Here is a 20,655-nt window from a genome sequence, read left to right on the forward strand (position 1 = left end):
ATTTATTGCCTCTTTCTGCTTACTTAGATCAGTAGTTCAAAAACTTGTTCAAGTAGTAAAATTCTAAAAAGTTATAGTGCTTCTCGTGGATGAGCATATTCTTTATAAAACACTGCAAGATACGATGCACGTGGTTTCACAACATGAAAGTTTTATGTGTAGAAAACAAGGCTGTATGCGTGCAATACAAAATTTAAAACATGAACACAAAAGCTGCCAAACTAAAAAGGATGGAATGTTTAAGCATTTTTTTATCTATCGTCTATGTCTCTCTCTATATATATGACTATTCATTTCTCACCAGCCAATATTTACTAAGTAATAAACACAAGCAGATATTAAAACTTTAAGAAAATATATGAAAAAAATGAAAAGAAATGTTAAATGAGAAAGTTCTATCCAATAACTTTTTTTAATGAATTAAGCAAACAGGGTCATTATTTAATCTTAACAGTGGAATCCAAACAATTCCTCTTGGTCAGTAATAACCCCTGAGTAGCCTTAGTCTCATGTGCCTCTGGGTATCACGGAGGCTTTATTTTTGCCCTCTGGGTTCGCACTTATATTTGACATTGGCTTTTCCCTCAGGAACTACCCACGACTTTGTTTCTGGTAGAGTCCAGAGAGCAGGTCTTGTTCTTGTTAACTCCTGGACCACTATTATCATCACAATGTAAACAGGATCCTGGGGAACCCAGTCTGTTAATTAACTTGAGCCCCTCACAGCAGAGAGCTCTACTCTCTTTTAAGGCAATAGAAGTTTACATGGTAACAGTCTATTTTAATAAACTGTCTCAACAAGAAATGGTATAAAAGACAGCATATTTTTAAAAAGCTCTTCTAAGAAATGCAATTTTATTTCTAATTTCATTTTAGAAAATAACTCTAAATTGAATTTCATTGAAGGTCTACAAAGAATGCCACAGTTCAAATTTACTACTGTTAAAAGTCTAAGGACATTCCCCAAATCTGGAGAACTATTATTTTAGATCTACTAACTCTTCTGGTGGTTGAGGGGAATTTAGCATGCATAAAGACTTACTATCAAGCAACTTAAAAAAAAGAATTCCTTACAGAAATGCAGGGACACGTGATTTATACACTCTTCCAGTTTCCTTAAATTCAATTGAGGAAAAATTGAAAAGTAAAATTTATAAAGTAGAAAAGCATCTGGATAGTAAAAGAGACCCTAGGCTTTCATCTACCGTGGTGATTTGTCTGAACATATGCTTAGAGAACTCAGTCATGAGGGGCAACCCAGGAGCCCCAAGTTCAGTGATATTTCTGCAGGGGAAAATGAGTCCCATTCTTAGTTGCTTTTAAAACTTTTTCCTTCGCTTAAGGAAAAGAAAAATAAAGAAGCTAATTGAAAAGACTTCTTCAGAAAGAGTGGTGACGTACTGACACGAACATGTCCTATATAAGAACTGCTCAAGTTCACCATCGCTTCTCCCGGAACTCTGGCCTAAGTCTTACCTTGAATATGTGTAACTCCTCCAGTACTACCTCTTCCATTTTCCACTTCTCCTTTGAAATGCTGACAACTTTTAGGACTGTTCCAACGTCTGAAAAAATACATTACACACGATCCTGTTGTTTCTACTTCAATGTTTAGTTAAGCATTCTCCTAGCAACCTTCACATGGCTCCCCTCATTTTTTTTTCAATGCCTTTCAAGCAATCAGGTTAAACAAAGCATGCGAGAAGTGAAGCTTAATGTATATGATCCTCCCCTTTTGAAATACTATAGCTTTCAGCTCATAAACACATTTATAAAGAAAATATTAAAAGACACACATTCAGAGGGTATTCCTAACACAAGGAATAGAGATGTCTCCTTTAAAAATTAGTTGAAAGGGTAACAAAAGAGGAACAACATTTTTGGAACTTAATTTAAAAGGTTAAAATATATTAACAAATTTTCTCTCTCAATGTAAGAAATATTTATTCAGTACTTATCCAGTTCACCATGAAAGATAAATATATATTTTTTTAATAATCTTAACAAATGTAAGAGAAATCATTGAAGCTATCTACATGGGGGAAGTAGTAGCTCACTCATAAAATGTATTTTACTTACAGAAATATAATTAATGGGCTAGAAAATAAAATTTTGTCAAATTATTTTAGTTCAATTTAAAAGAACTAAACTATTATCACAAGATTAATCATATATTGCAGTCCACAATGTGGTATGTTATTACAGAAGGACGATCAAAAGAACATTTTAGAAAAAAATCCCATTTGGAAATTAATGTATAGACTGACTTACACATAAAAATAAATTTAAAATAGTTGCTTTTAAACTTCTGAGCACAGAGGTTGAAGTAGGTTAACATGTATGGGAATATCCTATTTGTACAAAATAGTCTGGATTATTTGTTTTTAAATGACCCTAGGATCTTCGAAAAATATTAAATATATATTTTCTGAATGTCATAATTGAAAATCAATCTATCTTAGTATCCTCATAATTTTCTAAGTAAAAGTTAGGTAGTACCACCTAGTGGCTAAATGGCTTTTCTGACCCTGAAATGTTGAAGAACTAGAAATGAGCTTTGGGTGGGCAGTGCAATTAGGAGCCAAGCTCATTAGAATGGAGGACTAATTATTTCATGTTTTGACGCTTCAGTAGTAATCTCTGTAGTCTTGAAAGTATTACTTATTTCCCTGGGCCTTGGTACTGCCATCTGCAACATAATCAGGTTTGACAACCGGTGTTCTTAAAGTCCTCTGAGTCTGTCACACAGACGCTTCCTAATAAACTTAACTTTTGTAAAACCAATATATTTTAAAAAATAAAATTATTCTAAAATTGTTTTATAGTCCTAAAAACATTTCAATAAAAATGTCCATTTCTTAAAAACTCATCAAATTTCTCTTTCTTTATGCAATGCGTGATCCATCAAATTACATAACATTATCTAGGATGTAGTGCTTTTGTTTTAATGATACATGTTACCTTTACTACCAATACAATTCAAGGACATTATTAGATATTACTTTTTGTTTTTTGAGATGCACCAGATAAGCAATATTTCTTTCCCTTGAAAAAAAAGGTAATCATTTTATAATTACTGAGTTGGCAGTCCAAAAAAATAAATAAAATGGGCTCTAATAATGAAAGTGATACTTAATCCAAAAAATTCAAGGACAGGAAAAATAATCACCAAGTCGTTTCTACTTTAAGTTCTTTACAAATTAATGATTAACTTTTTTGAAACCACCATAAGCCACCTAAGTCAGTGATTCTCAAAATTGGGTGAAGGGATCCTTTGGGGTAAGGTCATCAAATATCTCTGTAGAGAGAGGGAAATGTGAAGTTTGAAAATAGAGAAGCTTTGCTTTACCTATTTGTTTTAGTCCATAGTCATTCAACAAATATGTATTGAGCACCTCATCTGTAGCAGGCACATTGCAGTCGTAATATAGTAGTATATTTTGAAATCTCACATAACACTAATGGAGGCTGGGAGGTATGTATGGTCGTCGATTAAAAGCACATGTTATGCAAGTTTAAAAAAAACACTGACTGGGTATTAGCTAATAGTTACTCATTTTGATTTTGGCCGGTAAACTTTTTTGAAGTTTTTGTTTGTCTAATAATGAAAAATTCATTTGAAAGAAGGCATAACTTGGCTCTAGCATACCTGTTCCAAGAAACATCACATCGTACTGGCCATCTTCTGCGACAACGTGATCCACCACAATCTGTGTCAGTCTGTAATCCACATTGATGCGCTTGAATGTTGGTCCTCCCACAACTGGATATACTGATTTATACATCACAGGGTGCCGCTTTATGAAACTGATGACATCGTCTGGAAAATCTCGGGTGGATTTAATCAGTGGGTCATAGGTTTTGCTTGGACACTGAAAAGGAGTGAGGAGGGGAGTAAAGGCATTGTTCACACATCTGAGAAATTTTCACTTCTAATAAAGTTTTTAAGCCTTATCATTGATAATATTAAAGGAATGGTCACCAGGATCAATATGAAATCACATGTATTGACAGATGTAAATAAATGCGGCTTACCTGCAGTGTATATAAATCCAGTTTTTGCTTTCGAAAATATTCTTAATTATTACAATGAAATATTATTCAGCCACACAAAAAATGAAATCTTACTATTTGCTACATGGATGGACCTTGAGGGCATTACGCTAAGTGAAGTAAGTCAGACAGAGAAAGACAAATACTATATGATTTCACTTACGTGTGGAATCAAACAAAAGAGCTCACAGATACAGAGAACAGATTGGTGGTTGCCAGATGTAGAGGGTGCAGGATGGGCAAAATGGGTCAAAGGGTACAAACTTCCAGTTATAAATCCTGAGGATGTAATGTACAGTATGGTGGCTACATTTACTAACATTGTATTGTGTATTGGAAAGTTGCTAAGAGTAGATCTTAAAAGTTCTCATCACAAGAAAAAAAAAAATTGTAACTATGTATGGTGACTGATGTTAACTGGACTTATTGTGGTGATAATTTTTCAATATATACAAATATCGAATTATGTTGTACACCTGAAACTAATGTTATATATCATTGATACCTCAATAAAACATTCATTGTGCACATATTTTAAATCTTTTATCAATGTCCAGTTGGGCTCTTGCTTTTGAAATACTTTTCAGTTGCATAAGCACAAGTAAACATTGATAATTCCAATCCATATCTTTTCTTCCAAGAAGTTTGACTTCAGAAAACTAAATACAAAACCCCCATGCTAGATATTTCTTTAGTCTTTTGAACTATTCTCTTCTTGAATTAGCCTCAGATCTCAAAAGACAACTGTCTTTGCTTGTTGGCAGATGGAATGGCTAATGATCATCAAAGAGAACCTTATGAAACAAATTATCATGCTTATTAAAGCTTCTCAATGTTTCTCCAAAAAGATTTCTAAATTATATCCATTTACCTGTGTTTTCTAAAGTTCCCAAAGTGAGCTCTTTTCTTGCAAAGGTACATGAAATTTGAGTTGAAACAATTAAGAAAGTGATCTATAAACATTATTATTTTCAGTTTCCTTTAATTAATGTAAAATTTCAGTTTTAACTTAAAACCATGATTGTTAATAAAATGGAACAAATCAACATGTCATAGAATTACTTGTAAAAGAACTTCAATAGTTTGATATCATAATTATCTAGTTTTTCATAACTGGCGTGAAAATTTACTATGAGCAAGTCAACAACTTCCCCTAAAGAATCTGTGGGGAAACCCTCAGGGAATTTTTCACTTCTGTCTAAAATGCGCTTCCTGTGCGCCTTCTGACATCCACTAATTCAATAGTTAGCATACCCTGCCCCCTGGTGGTAAAAGTAAAACATTCACACTGGTATGAATTCAATGTGCCTCTCTCCCAAAACATGAAAGGGGAATTATTTCATAAATCCCTTCAAAATATTACTTCAAATATCTCCCCTCCCACATACTGAATCTATTTTATGATTTTATTATATTGTAATTTAGTAAGTTATCTCAGAGAGAACAATGCTGTTACCACATTTGAATTCTTCATTGGCTGATACATTCTCTTGGAATGGAAAAGTTTAGCTGGATGATGCAGGCATAGAAAAGAAAACGAGTAATATTAAGCAAAGTTTACAAGAAAGTGCTGCTTTCTCCCTGTTTTAGTTTTTAGACAAGTTGAAACATAATCTCCACTGAACTGAGCCACTTATACCCAACACTAATTAGAACCTTGTCAAGGCTCGAAATTGTGCTTCTCAAAGCATTCACAAGCGTCGTTCTCAAGGAACTAAAGATACTGGAGTTAGTCACAATAAATGACCCTGACCTCAAATTTACAGCAATAAAATCATAATAGCTCACTAAATTACAAGAAATAGCAAAGGAGTTGTACTTTAAAAAAAAAATCTGTTAATTTTCTATAAATAGCTTGAGAATATATTTGTCTTTCATAAGAATCTTGCATGTGAAAAGAAACTGATCTTTTCTTGATCAGTTTTATTGACTTGTCCCAGGTCTGCACCAAAAAGGTTAGAAATGTCCTGGAATGTTAGCCATTTGGTACTTACTGATCATATTCCTAGCTGGGTGTTGGTCTAAAGATCTAAGACTGTATCTTCAGTCATTGTTTCTAGCACTTTGCTTTCAGCCAAGTGAAATCTGTCAACTCAGTAATGCTAGGAACCCTATATTAAGTAGATTAAGCTGTAACTCAAAATGGATACGGAGCTCAAATGATACAAAGCTCTTGCCCAATTACAGGCTGCATGTTTGAGACTCAGTCAAAGGCCATTCATAGTGGGCTTATAGCTTATAATGCCTGTGGTACTATCTGGTGGGTCTATTATTAAAATCAAAGCAAATGCAAGATTTCTGCCTGCATTACATTTTTGAAACAGCCCTCCAACTTAAGAAAAACATCTCTTTTGACTTTGTAGCTATAATCATGCAGTAGCCAATATTTCAAAGGAAATAACATCGTGCCATTCAAGTCAGTTTTTTATATCAAATTTTCAAACCATAAGAAATTTTAATGTGAGAAAGGATAGGTGAATGAAGCTAGGAACATTCATCAAAGAAACAAACGTGATAATTTTCCTCATTGTTCACGTCTGACAAAGAAGTTTCAGTGTAATAAAATCTAACAAAAAAAGAAGAGAAGGGAAACCTGGCTTCTACTGACTATTATAAAATGATCTTTGAAAATGTTTTTTTTTTCATATGGCAGCTTTTCCTCATGGCATGCTGCCAGTGTTTGGATAAGATCTTTATCCTCTAAGTTGCTGTGTGTGATCTCTCTGGTCTGCGTCTCCACTCTGCTTTCACAAATGAAAGTGATTTGGTAGAGATACTCCCTGAGGTTTAAGATTGTACAGTTTGAACCAAATATTAAAAACCAGTGGAATTTTTCCTTTGATATCATAGCTGCATCTCACACAGATCTAAACTTGGGATGCCAAGTATCTTATGCAGGTAAATGGAAAGAAGGAGAGAAAAATTCCATAAAGGAAAAAGAGAAAGCGTGGGGGAAATGCTACATCTAAATAACCATATTCAATTATTTTCCTTCCACAAATCCTAGAAGACTTTCCTATTGCAGCTATACATCACAGGTATTAAAAATCTAACGAATTTTTCCTCTGTATGTATGTACTTTAAGTTCTACCTGCTGACTCAGTCCATCTGAATATACTGTAGAGGGCAATTTATTTCTGCTTCCAGCTTTCTAACATTTGTCTGACTTGCATCACTTTAGCTCCTGTGACTGTAAGAAATAAATCAGGGAACTTATCTGTGTCTCCACCTACTGTTTCAAAAAACTCTAAGACAGTTTAAAATATGAAGGGGGGGAAAAAAAAAGAGCGAGCTATTACCAAAACTCTAAAATGTCCGTATGTTGCTGGAAACAATACCAGCACAAGAGCAGAAGAAAAAAGGACCTGCCTAGGCAGCTCTGAGATGAAAGGGTAAACCAGCGGCAATAAGCCCTGGTTGCATGCCTATCTCCCAGGGCTGGCTGCCACCCTGACTAGGTGTGATCGTGTTATGCTTGGCACATCTGCGTGTTTGCAGAGGGCCTTCAGTCGTGCAGTGGGAAGCAATGGATAAGAGGAGAAAAATGGGTTTTATCCAATGAGAGAACTTTGCCCCTTGGCAGGTCCCCAGACAGCTGTTACAAGTTTTCTCCCCCTGCTGCTTCGGGCTATTCTCTACAGGTTGCAGTTTCCTTTTAAACAAATCAGAGGGGTGATCAGTGCGAGGGAAGACATGGCATGAGGCACAACTGAACTGGGCTTTCATTTTTAGCAAAATGGGAAAAATAAGCTAAATGTGTAAAGAAGTCTCATGTTTATTTATAAAGTAAAACATGCAAATTTAATAGGTGTCATCCTATCCCCCTACTTATTCCTCTAAGAGTCAGTTTATAACATATATGGGCAAAGAAAGATGCTATATTCAATATGAGTTAGAAGGGCCAGAGATATAAATATACAGGTAAGTCTATCTTTTTTTGAAGGTTCTCTTTTTTTTTAGAAGAATTTCTATTCCAGAAAAATGAAAACATGACTGAATGGAGTAAGTAGCCTGGGATTTGGAGAACCTCATTTTAAAAGCAAATGTTGGCCCTATGGAAAAGAAAGCTGAAATCCAGTTGAAGAGATTGATTTGTTATTTGAATCAGCTGCCTTTCACCATTTGAGAGAAACACAGCCTATATACAGTTAAAGGAAAATGGTAGAGATGTTTTGTCATACACCCTTAGAAACTTGGAGTCAGGAGGCCCAGATTCTAGTCCTGCCTCTGCTTCTCCTTTCTAGAATCAAAAACCTAGAAGGGGGGCTTCCCTGGTGGCGCAGTGGTTGAGAGTCCGCCTGCCGATGCGGGGGACACGGGTTTATGCCCCGGTTTGGGAAGATCCCACATGCCGCGGAGCGGCTGGGCCCGTGAGCCATGGCCGCTGAGCCTGCGCGTCCGGAGCCTGTGCTCCGCAACGGGAGAGGCCACAACAGTGAGAGGCCAGGGTACCGCAAAAAACAAACAAACAAAAAAAACCCCCACATTTTGGCTATAGTTAATAGTGATGCAAATGAACATGGGAGTGCTAATCTCTCTTCAAGATCCCAATTTCAATCCATTTGGACAGATATCCAGAAGTAGGATTGCTGGATCATATGGTAGTTCTACTTTTTAATTTTTTGACAACCCTTCATACCATATGTGGAAACAACCTAAATGTTCACTGACTGATGAATGGAATTTAAAAAGTGTCTATAGGGTTTCCCAGGGGGCGCAGTGGTTGAGAGTCCGCCTGCCGATGCAGGGGACACGGGTTCGAGCCCTGGTCCAGGAGGATCCCACATGCCGTGGAGCAACTAGGCCCGTGCGCCACGGCTGCTGAGGCCACGTGCCACAACTGCTGAGGCCTGCGCTCCTGGAGCCTGTGCTCTGCGGCAAAAGCCACCGCAATGAGAAGCCCATGCACCGCAACGGGGAGTAGCCCCTGCTCTCCACAGCTGGAGAGAGCTTGCGCACAGCAACGGGGACCCAGCACAGCCAAAATAAATAAATAAAATAAATAATTTTTTTTAAAAAAGTGTCTATACATATAGTGGAATATTATTCAGTCTTGAAAGAAAGGAAACCCTACCACTTGTGACAACATAGTTAAACCCAGAGGACAATACACTAAGTAAAATAAGTCAGCCATGAAGGACAAAAACTGCTTAATTCCACATATATATATATATATATATATATATATATATATATATATATATATATATATATATATAAAACATAGTCAAACTCATAGAAGCAGAGAATAGAACTGTGGTTGCCAGGGACTCGGGGGAGTGGAAAATGGGAAGTCATCAATCGGTGGGTATAAAATTTCAATTACACTGGGTAAGTTCTAGAGAGCTGCTATACAACATTACAGCCTGTAGATAATAATACAGTACTGTACACTTAGAAATCTGGTAAGAGGGGAGATCTCACGATAAGTGTCCTTAACACAATACATTTTTTTCAAAAAGTCCTTTCTTCTCACCTTTCTGATAAAAGAATAGTTTAAAAACTGAAGCTCACTTTCAAGTAAACATGTATTAATATTTACATTTATGCATAAATCTTAAAAACCCCTTATCAACACAGAATGAAACTACAGAGTAAATTTTTAATAATAAATCAAATGTCAAAAATAAAATCTTCTGCCTTTACAAATCTTCCCTAGATTTTTTTGCCTGATCTCAGTTTGGTTTCTATATCTGACCTGTTATCACTCATTGTATGGTAGATTCTTCCATACTGCATTTCACTTGGAACTTATTACCAAGACCCAGCAGTTCAGTAAGGCCCATCTGAACGAAATATAATTTGTTCAGAGACTCTGTTTGGACACCAGAGGGCAGAAGAATCACTTGAAGTGAAGGAATTCAATGTAAGCGAATCTTGTGTATTCTTGAATTTCCAGGCTTATTAACATTGTAGAGTAATGATATCATTGTAAGGCTAGGAGTTTAGGTTTGACTTTTTATCACAGGAAGTACAGAAGTCTGTCAAACTAAAAAAATTAAGTAGCTATGGCACACAGAATGTTCTAATGTTTATTTACCGGAGTGATAATGTCAACAGAAGGCACTGCTGGGAGAACAACCAAGAATTCAACCTCCATAGCAACATGGATGAGAAAATGTAAGTGCAAAGGTGGTGTTTAAAATAATCTATTTAAAATGTTTAACATAAGTGGAAAGTGGCTTTTAGAGTAAAGATCCTGACATTTCATAGAAAGCAAATTATTCAGCAATGCTTTGATTAAAGTAAGATGTGTTCCCCTGAATTACAATAAAAGAAATGCCAAGTGCAATAAGGCTTCAACACTTCACTATTATTTTTGCAGAGAACAGACTGATCTCTGGAGAAACAATGTAAGGTTCTGTTTGGTTGTTTGATTTTATCACTTTGAAGGCAGAATGGCATGGGGGTTAATGGCATTTGATTTGGAGTTACATGGCTCTAAATTTAATCCTAGTCTCACCACTTTAAAAACTATGAGACCATGAGCATGTGCTTACCCTCACTGGCTTTTTCTATTTATTTTTTTAAATTGAAGAATAGTTAATTTACAATGTTGTGTTTGTTTCCGGTGTACAGCAAAGAGATTCATTTATATTCATATATATATATATTCTTTTCTCAGAATCCATTATAGGTTATTACAAGATATTGAATATAGTTCCCTATGCTATATAGTAGTACCTTATTGTTTATCTATTTTATATATAGTAGTGTGTATCTGTTAATCCAAACTCCTAATTTATCCCTCCCCCCTCTTTCTCTCTTTCTCTTTTGGTATAAATTTGTTTTCTATGTCTGTGAGTCTATTTCTGTTTTGTAAATAAGTTCATTTGTATCATTTTTTTAGATTCCACATGCAAGTGTTATCATATGATATTTGGCTTTCTGTCTGACTTACTTCATTTAGGATTATAATCTCTAGGTCCATCCATGTTGCTGCAAATGGCATTATTTCATTTTTTATGGCTGAGTAATATTCCACTATACATATAATATAAATCCCACATCTTCTATATCCATTCATCTGTTGATGGACATTTAGGTTCATTGGGCTTTTTCTTATCCATAAAATTGGGATAATAATATCTACACCATTAAGTTGTCTGTAAGAATGTACAGATAACATGAGTCCTTATTACTGTGTCTGGATCATAAGACAGGTTCAATGATGGTTTTTGACTAAAATTTCTGAGCTGGAGGTTTGTAGAAAATAAGACTCATAGCTTCACTTAAACAAAAATTACTACAATTAGGCTGCTTAAAACAAAACAGAACAGATGAGCAAGTATGTCAGGAGAATATGTAAAAATAAATGCAGTTAATTTTAGGTAGAGCATTCAGTAGCATATTAATCAGGTGAATTTAGGGGATAGGTGAGTATTAGAGAATATCAAAGAATAAAGGAAAAAAGACTGGTCAGAAAACTTCAGCATCCCTATTCACTCTGCCATGTTTGGTGATATGATATTGAGAAAATTATTATTCTGGGCATAAGTTTCCTCCTCTGTAAAATGAGAGTGAATTATGCTGTGTCTCTCATCCATTCCGGTTCTTAAGATTCTCAAACTTAACAAGAGACATTACTTGATACACTGTGAAATATAATTTCAGTGATTAAATGACAGAGTTATTTAAATGGTAACCTTAGTTTATGAAAAGCTTATTTGTGTAGCAGATTTTCATATCAGATAGATGATATTCCTAACTTCAGCACCAGCCCGCCAAATATAAAATATAATGTGGAAAATCTGACTAAGCATTGTATGCAACTAAAAGGTAAGATATCACTGAAAACAAAGAATTAAGGAAGCCAAAGGTTACACATTTACATACGATTTTAGACATTTTCAAATGTGGTCACAGAGATTTCAAAGAGAGTACAAAAGTAGCTAGTTACTTCGAAATAACTGATACCCTTTAGTTATGGTAGCTTTCTCGATACTCTTGCAAACCTTTCGGGGGAGTGGTTATCACTATTCTTACAGAGAATCAATTGGAAAAAGATGGTAAATAAAAAAAAAATTTTAATATCTCAGTAATATTATTTTACATAAATAAATTTTTTTAACTGGCTTACCTGGTTGCTCCCCATCTAAAACCAGTGTAGACACAATCTGAGTTTAGTTCAGAACAAGAAAGAATGCTGCTTTTAAGTGAAACTATAAAGCAAGATAAATAATCCCTGACAGTAACTAGGATATATTTTTCTGTCCCTAAATTCTATAAAAGAACATAATGTACCTGATCAAAGAGTGTTCTAACAGAGTCTTCCTAAGGGAGACTTTGTCTTTCTGTCTCAGCTACCAACAGTGGCCCGAGTATGGGCTGTGGATTAAAGATTAGTTACGAGGCATAATTCTCAAAGCTTAGCTTCAGATGCGAATGTGTTTACACATTTACAAAAGCATAGGAGAATAATGATGTTTAGGAAGGATAAAAGAATAATTTTGTTAAATAGCACTTCCTTATGCCTGATGATATTTTTCCTTTTATCTAAATTATTAGAAAGAAAGAAAAGTATTTTTGGTAGTTTGGATACAACTTATTCCCTAGATAATTCTGAACTCTTCAAGAAAATATCTACAGTGTAAACACTTTGTATTTTGAGTACTCCAACAGCAAAGGCTGCTCTGTTTAACATAAGGAGGTGCTTCTTTCCTTACTGATGAAAACCCTCCTCACTGACATGTATGTTTTACTATTCGGGGGTCACATATCAGAGAAGTGCCCATGTGCTTCCGAGCAGAGTCATGTAAGGTAGGAGTTGCCTTTAGGCTCCCATGACATTCACAGGTCTCTCAGGAAGGAGCAGGGAAGTGGTGACAGCAGCCACCTCTGCAGCATCTCCAGCCTACACTGTCAGATGTGATCTGGATGTATCGGCAGGTGGTCATTTTGATAATCAACTTCTAGCATTATAAGAATCAACTGCTGTATATACGTAGGGAAATAATTTTCTGTAATGAATGTGGGTGATTTCAGTCCCAAATTCTTTCTCATGTAAATCCAGATAATTAAAGATTTGTTTTTAATGGCCTGAATGGTCACAGTCTTTATTTTTTAGAATAAACATATGTAGAAACAACTCAGAATATGATAGTCTCTGACACTTAATCCCAGAATCCTAGTATGGTCAAATTTCCCCAGCTAGAGAACCCTGTGAAGTTTTATCAGCCTCCTCAAACAAAAAACAAACAAACCAAAAAACTCAAACAACCTTCACACATATAATCATTGTATATACTATGTATATTCAGTAAAAGATCTTCCATTGAAGGGAAAAATAGATACAATTTAACATAAAAAGTTCTTAATGTAGTGTCAAAGTACAAGGACTCAGAGCTTGGACTCTACCAACAAGATATCTGGGTTTAAAACTCAGTTGCATCACTCACTAGCTTTGTGACCATGGGCAAGTTACTGCACTTACCTGTGCCTGAGATAGCTCATCTGTAAAATGGCATTAATAGTAATAGCATTTGCTTTATAGAGTCATTATAAAGATTACATTAAGATTTAAAAAGCCTTTAGAAGAGTACCTACACCCTATGTTACTGTTTAAAAAAAATAACAAGTACAGCTTTGATGTTCAAAGAAAATTAAAAAGTGAATATTGAAAATCATAATATTACTTGCAGAAAGTTTTTTCCACCAAAGTTGAGATTATCCTATAATCAGTTCAGAAACATCCCTGAAACATATTGAGGAATTACGAAAGGGAAAATAGACATGGCTGTAAAGTGTGGTTCCCAAATTTAATCAGGTTACATAACAGGAAGATGAAAAGAGAATTCAGAAAGCCTGGCTACCAGCTGTTTTCTCTTCAAGAACACATATAAGATAAAACTCAGTAGAATTAGATGGGTTACATCAATGATTTTTCTGGGATTTTGATGACTATTTTGAGCTCTTGGTAGAAATATTCATAATGAATCCTAATTTTTTAAAAGAGGCATTTTACATTTATATTAGGCCAATTAACTAATTCTAAAATATTTAAATAACAAACTGTTTTAATCACATCAACAAAACAAAAGCCATTTATAATGCACATACAGATTTTAAATCGCAAAGTTTTTCCAAAACAGATGCAGAAACTCTGAAACACATTTCTTACCTGTTTCATTTCTGCTCTAAACATGACTTATGCTATTTGAACAGAATTTTGGACTCAGAGCTTTCTATGTCTTTTCCACATCTAAAATATGCATGTAATTCCAAGGTGCAACATAATAAAGAAAAGATAAATGCAGAACAAGAGAACAGATCATTTAAATGAACGATTATAACAGATGTAGTCTTTTTAAGGCAGAAGTGGGGACTAGAAGACTCTTAACTACATGCAGAGCTATATGTGATGAATACTTACTAGCATTTCCTTCTAACTTGGAATATTTGTCATTCTAGATACTAAATCATTTTGATGATTCTATAGACATGTTGAGGATAAACGCTATATTCTCAGAGGAGTGCTCCTTACGATATAGCCCATTGTTTCCTGTAGTATTTAAAATTCTTACTCAAACGAAAAATCTTAAGTTCCAGTGAAGGTCAGACATACTAACACATCACTGTAAGTAAACAGTTATTTTAAAACCACAGTGCATGTTGCTGTGGTGAATAGCATAGTTTATTATAATAGGATTAGGAAGAGAATATGGACTTAAAATACTTTGATTATTAAGTATGGATACATACTGTACCAGGTCGGGGATAAGGAATTCTTCCATCATACTGCACCCAACGATGATCTGCACTTTCCTTATGCGCATATGGACCATTAAAAACTGCTCTGATGTCGGCCATGCTATACACACACACAGCAGAGCCTTTGAAGATGGAGCTGAAAGGAAGCAACATGATTCAGTCATTCACTGGTCCATTCAGTGGACATTCACTGAGCACATGCTATAACCATGTGCTGTGGACACATTTATTCGGGACGTGCAGCAGACAAAATGTGTGTATGTCCTCAAGGAGCTTACAGCCAAGTAATCCTGAATAAGTTTTGATAACACTTTTATTACAGGTAATTATAGTAAACTAAGCAAGCACACAGATGGGTACCCAATACAAGGCTGTCTGGTAAGTTTTCAGGGAGTAGGTAGCATCTAAATTGACATCTGATGGACAGATAGGAATTACCTGGAAAAATTGGAGGACAGACGGGAATATGCAGGAAAGAGTGTTATATTTATTCACATGCTCTTGAATTTTATTTGAAGTTATTATAGCATAATGCCTTCTAAAGAACTTACGAAATCAGAAGTTATATTACCTACTTTTTAAAAAAAAGAATATTTAGATATGTAAATAATAAATATTTATCTTTCTTAAAGTGAGGGAATGTCCATAAATACTGGCTATTAATGATTTCCTCATATAATTTTTATTAATTTTAAAAACACTGAAATAATCTTTTTGCTCCTTTTTGAATTTCTGAGTTTATGTATATAACTTATCTGAGGCTTAAAATTAATCATGATTACACAGTAAGGGGGCACATCTAATTAAGAGGCAGCAAAGCTCCATGGGAATTCAACAAATTTTTGCAAACTAATGAAGAAAATTGTTAGCAGCAGCATCAGATATTTCATCTTGGTTTATTTCCAGAAATTAAAAGGCATTTTCTCTGAATCTAAAATTTTCAATGATTCCTGTTCTTAAAAACAAAATCACACTTTATACTCTAAGAGACTTAGCACTACACAAATGAGTTTAGGATTCACTAACGTGAGTAACTCAGTCATTAATCATTCTTGGAATGACATTAATGCGAAGCATCAGGAGCTGATGGTCAATAGGCAGCGGGGAGAAAACTAGCTGCTAAGAAGGGAAATGATGGCCCCATAAAAATCATATGACCTGCCTACGATACTTTAAAGGAACGACACATCATGCTGTTATTGCAGATTAATTACATCTTCTCATCGGACCAAGGATGTGACTTGCATCCTGACATTACCTCAGTCTTCAGGGCAGCATTAAAAATAAAATAACGAAGTACACCAAGAACAAAGAGCTGACTTGTAACTTCACACTCTGGGTGGGCAAAAACTCGATAAGAGAAAAAGAGAAGTATCTTGCGGCTACATTTCTTTGGCACACATCTATGTCTTGTGAGTGAAACACACAGTGACTTTAAAGAAAATTCTGTGAATGGAAAGATGCCAAGAGAACCAGGGCTGAGAGACTTGACTTGAGTAACTACAGGCACGTGGTCTTCCTGCACCTTTTTAGTTCAGATATAAATTAGCAGAAACATGGAGTTCAAAATAGCAGCTTCTTAGGATATCTTCTCTAGTCTCATATTTAAATATTTCCACTCTAATTTTATAATTAACCAAATAGTATTTTGTTTTTGATACATTCTGAACCAATAGTACATTTGACTTTATGTCAAATAAGGTATTGTGAACTAAATGACAGTAATATCTCGGAAAATAAATTATAATTTTCCCACAAAATATTTTAATAATTTATTCAAAATGAGGCAGTAAGACCATTTGTCTAATACTAATGCCAATACTGCCAATTCCTCCAATACTGATAGCAATATACATTGATAACGACCGATAGCAGCGCTATGGAAAAAGTGAAAAGTATTTCAAAGAATGTAACACAGGCAGTAGTAGGTAACAAGAATAAAAGTGCACTTGGAACAGAGTCAAATGTAAGTTAATGAATTAAATAAAATTAATATTAAATAAGATTAAGTGGGGGTCCAAATATTCTTTGAGAAAGCTTCATGGCTGCTAAGACAACTTTTAAGGAAGTGACAGAGCCTCAGTGACAAGTACAGGCCAGTATTATGCAGAAAGAAGACAAGAATACAGGCGTAGAAATTAGGAAGATACTTTTAGTCGAAGTCCCAGTATTACTACTAATTGGCTACTCTTCTTTGAACAAGTACATGTAATACAAACTTCCTTTGCCTAAGTTAGTAGAGCAGTGATGATATGCTAATAATAACAGTCACACTTCCATCTTTGCAGCGTAATGGGGAAGTGCAAATAAGAGCATGTGAAGACATTTTAAAAGACACGAGTGTCATCTCATGATTATAGCCTAGACAATGACTAAGACATGTATTTTGTTGGTATTACTTCTCTGTCATGCAGCTCAACCTATTTATTATGATTAACATATGTATGTGCCCTTGTATCCAGTAATTGTAGTCTAGGAATTTAGCTCACAGATATACTTGCTCCTACAGGGAATAGTGTATGCACAAGGTTAGTCATTGAAGCATTATGTGTACTAGCAAAGGACTGGAAACGACGCAAATGTCTAGGTACAGAGGACTAGTTAAATAAATTGTGTTAATCCATATAGGGGATACTTTGCTGGTGTAGAGAACAGAGACATTTTTATGTACTGATATTAAAAGATTTCTAGGAAACAATAAATGAAAAAGTAAAATTTTTTAAATGTGTGTTTTTTCACACAAAAGGAAGGGACAAAAAGAACATATAAGTATTTTCTTACATAGATACAACAATTCTCTAGAAGGATTATAGGCATTTTTTTTTTAAACTTACCTGGTTGTGGTAAAGACTCCATATACTACAGGATTTCTTTCATCTCTTGTGGGGAGTAAGTAAATGTCTTCTATTAATGGGAAAAAAATAATGATTCTACATTTGTATTTTTCAGTATCATGTTTGCTTTTTCTTTAATAATGAAATATTCCTGAGACTCTAAACAGTATATAAAATTAAGATAGCAGTGAAAGTCATTACATTATGACATAAGAAATTAAGGGGAAAAGACAACTTCTCACTAGCTGTGTGACACTTAATTGAACATTCACCCTTGAAGGTGTTTACTTCAATCACCTATGAATGGGATGGTTCACTTGATAATCTCCATGACTGTTTCCAATTAGGAATATGTGATTTCATATAGAACAGAAACTAAAAACAGGTTATTTTTACCCTCCAGTGTTAAAAAAGCGTTGTCCTGTAATTGTGTCAACTTGTTAGTAATTCAATTACCTATTTGGTACTAATATGAAAATAGCTAGACTAGTTCATTCCTTGTGTGGTATTGTGTAATTACTTGTGCAACACTGATACTAAAGTATATGTAAATAATATTCTTTAAAACATCATTTAAGAGGTGAGCATACTTATATACAGCATGAAAAATCATCCATGAATACTGAATATATAATTTAACACTGTAAATACAATACTGACACAAGTCATTCAATGATATCATCATTTTTACACTGCATGGCAAAACCAAAAATAAAGTTCAAAAAGTAAAAGCTAATGATACTAACTTTACAGCTGAAAAATTCCTTCTAGAATTAGCTTTGAGAGGAGTAAAAAGGGGAAACAAAAGAGGAGAATCTAACGCTTCTCAGAGTATCCTTTTTATTAACAAGTCAGAGCGACAGAGTTCACCAGATCTCCAGGGCTCTCCAGCAGAGGGCGTCTACAGAATAAGGAACCCAAGTTCTTGCTACCTATAGCCAGTGGCTCCTTCCAAATAAAAGACCACATGAAGAAGGGATGGGCTTTGTAGTCCCAGAGCTAGTATCTTTCTGTCTCTTGCTGCAGTTTTGTTTCCCTCGTAACTTTGAGGACACTCACAGAAGGGGAACTTCTTCATTACGATGAACACCCAGACTTAGAGCACTTCCAAGTTCTTTGCGTGTGGGAACTTAGTAAGCACCACTCCTGCAAGCTGTCCTGGGCTTTATAATCAGTCATTTGGGGCTAAAATAAATTAAATGCTGAATTACTTAATTAGTAAGACTTTTTTAAGAAAAATGAAACGTGACTTACGAAGCTCATCAAAATAAGTATCTGCCCCATCACTTCCAGGAATTGAGCAAATCAGTCTGGCCTTGAGAAAAGTGGTCCATTTGTTTATCAGGCTGCGTTGTCCTCCTACATCATTCTGGGGAGAAAAAGAAAACACAATAAAGATACAGATTTACCAACATGATTCTATCACCAACTCAAACTGGTGGTTATCATAGGCAGTGTCTTATTAATGTCATTGCTTTTACAAAGACAGAGACCTTGAATATTTAAGTCCATGAATTTTCGAAGGAGGGAAAAAGCAGTTTTGTCCTTCAAAATTAAATGCTTTTCTCACAGTTAAATGTGCAATGTAAACACCATAGCTCTGCTGAATGAGCAGATGCATGCAAGCCAACAGTAAATAAGGCAGGCTTGGAATCGACTCCCATTTCTGCCAAGTTTTGCTCTATGACTTACAAACGATTATTTAATTCTTCAAGTCTCTGTTTTCTCATTGACAAAATATGATTAATGCCTTGAAATATGGCTTTTTTTGTTTGTTTGTTTTTGGTTTTTTTTTTCTTTTTGCGATACACGGGCCTCTCACTGTTGTGGCCTCTCCCGTTGCGGAGCACAGGCTCCGGACGCACAGGCTCAGCGACTGTGGCTCACGGGCCCTGCCGCTGTGCGCAATGTGGGATCTTCCTGGATCGGGGCACGAACCCATGTCCCCTGCATTGGCAGGCGGACTCTCAACCACTGCGCCACCAGGGAAGCCCGAAATATGGCTATTTTGATTATTAAATGGAAAATTTTGTCAAGTGTTTAGCAAAGGCCAGGCAACTTGTATTAAAAAAAAAATGTTACGCACTTCTCTGGTGGCACAGTGGTTGAGAGTCCGCCTGCCGATGCAGGGGACACGGGTTTGTGCCCCTGTCCGGGAAGATCCCACATGCCGCGGAGCGGCTGGGCCCGTGAGCCACGGCCGCTGAACCTGCGCGACCAGAGCCTGTGCTCCGCAACGGGAAAGGCCACAACAGTGAGAGGCCCGTGTACCGCCAAAAAAAAAAAAAAATTCAAACTTCCAGTTATAAAATAAATAAGTCATGCACATGCACCCCAGTGTTCATTGCAGCACTATTTACAATAGCCAGGTCATGGAAGCAATGTAAATGCCCATCAACAGACGAATGCATAAAGAAGATGTGGTACATATATACAATGGAATATTACTCAGCCATAAAAAGGAACGAGATTGGGTCATTTTTAGGGATGTGGATGGATCTAGAGACTGTCATACAGAGTGAAGTAAGTCAGAAAGAGAAAAACAAATATCGTATATTAACGCATATATGTGGAACCTAGAAATATGGTACAGAGGAACCAGTTTGCAGGGCAGAAATAGAGACACAGATGAAGAGAAACAAACGTATGGACACCAAGGGAGGAAAGCGGCAGGGGGTGGTGGTGGGATGAATTGGGAGATTGGGATTGACATGTATACACTGATGTGCATAAAATGCATGACTAATAAGAACCTGCTGTATAAAAAATAAATAAGGGCTTCCCTGGTAGCGCAGTGGTTGAGAGTCCGCCTGCCGATGCAGGGGACACGGCTTCGTGCCCCGGTCTGGGAAGATCCCACATGCCACAGAGCGGCTGGGCCCGTGAGCCATGGCCGCTGAGCCTGCGCGTCTGGAGCCTGTGCTCCGCAACGGGAGAGGCCACAGCAGTGAGAGGCCCACATACCGCAAAAAAAATAAATAAATAAAAATAAATTAATTAAATTAAAAAATAAATACATAAAATCAATAAGTTATGGAGATGTAACATACAGCATGGT

General features: G+C 35.8%; 1 protein-coding gene across 1 annotated transcript in view; it reads right to left on the reverse strand.

Moving 5' to 3' along the window:
• The window catches only part of SEMA3D (semaphorin 3D), a 209,660-nt gene that overhangs the window by 25,869 nt on the left and 163,136 nt on the right, over positions 1-20,655 (reverse strand). Inside the window, exons 11-15 of the mRNA XM_060020342.1 lie at positions 18,852-18,966; positions 17,598-17,667; positions 14,755-14,899; positions 3,650-3,872; positions 1,477-1,565 (exon numbers count right to left, since the gene is read on the reverse strand). Coding sequence (XP_059876325.1) covers positions 1,477-1,565; positions 3,650-3,872; positions 14,755-14,899; positions 17,598-17,667; positions 18,852-18,966 — 642 coding nt within the window. The remainder of the gene's footprint in view (positions 1-1,476; positions 1,566-3,649; positions 3,873-14,754; positions 14,900-17,597; positions 17,668-18,851; positions 18,967-20,655) is intronic.

The sequence above is a fragment of the Delphinus delphis genome, chromosome 9, assembly GCF_949987515.2.
Source record: "Delphinus delphis chromosome 9, mDelDel1.2, whole genome shotgun sequence".
In the NCBI taxonomy this organism is placed as follows: Eukaryota; Metazoa; Chordata; class Mammalia; order Artiodactyla; family Delphinidae; genus Delphinus; species Delphinus delphis.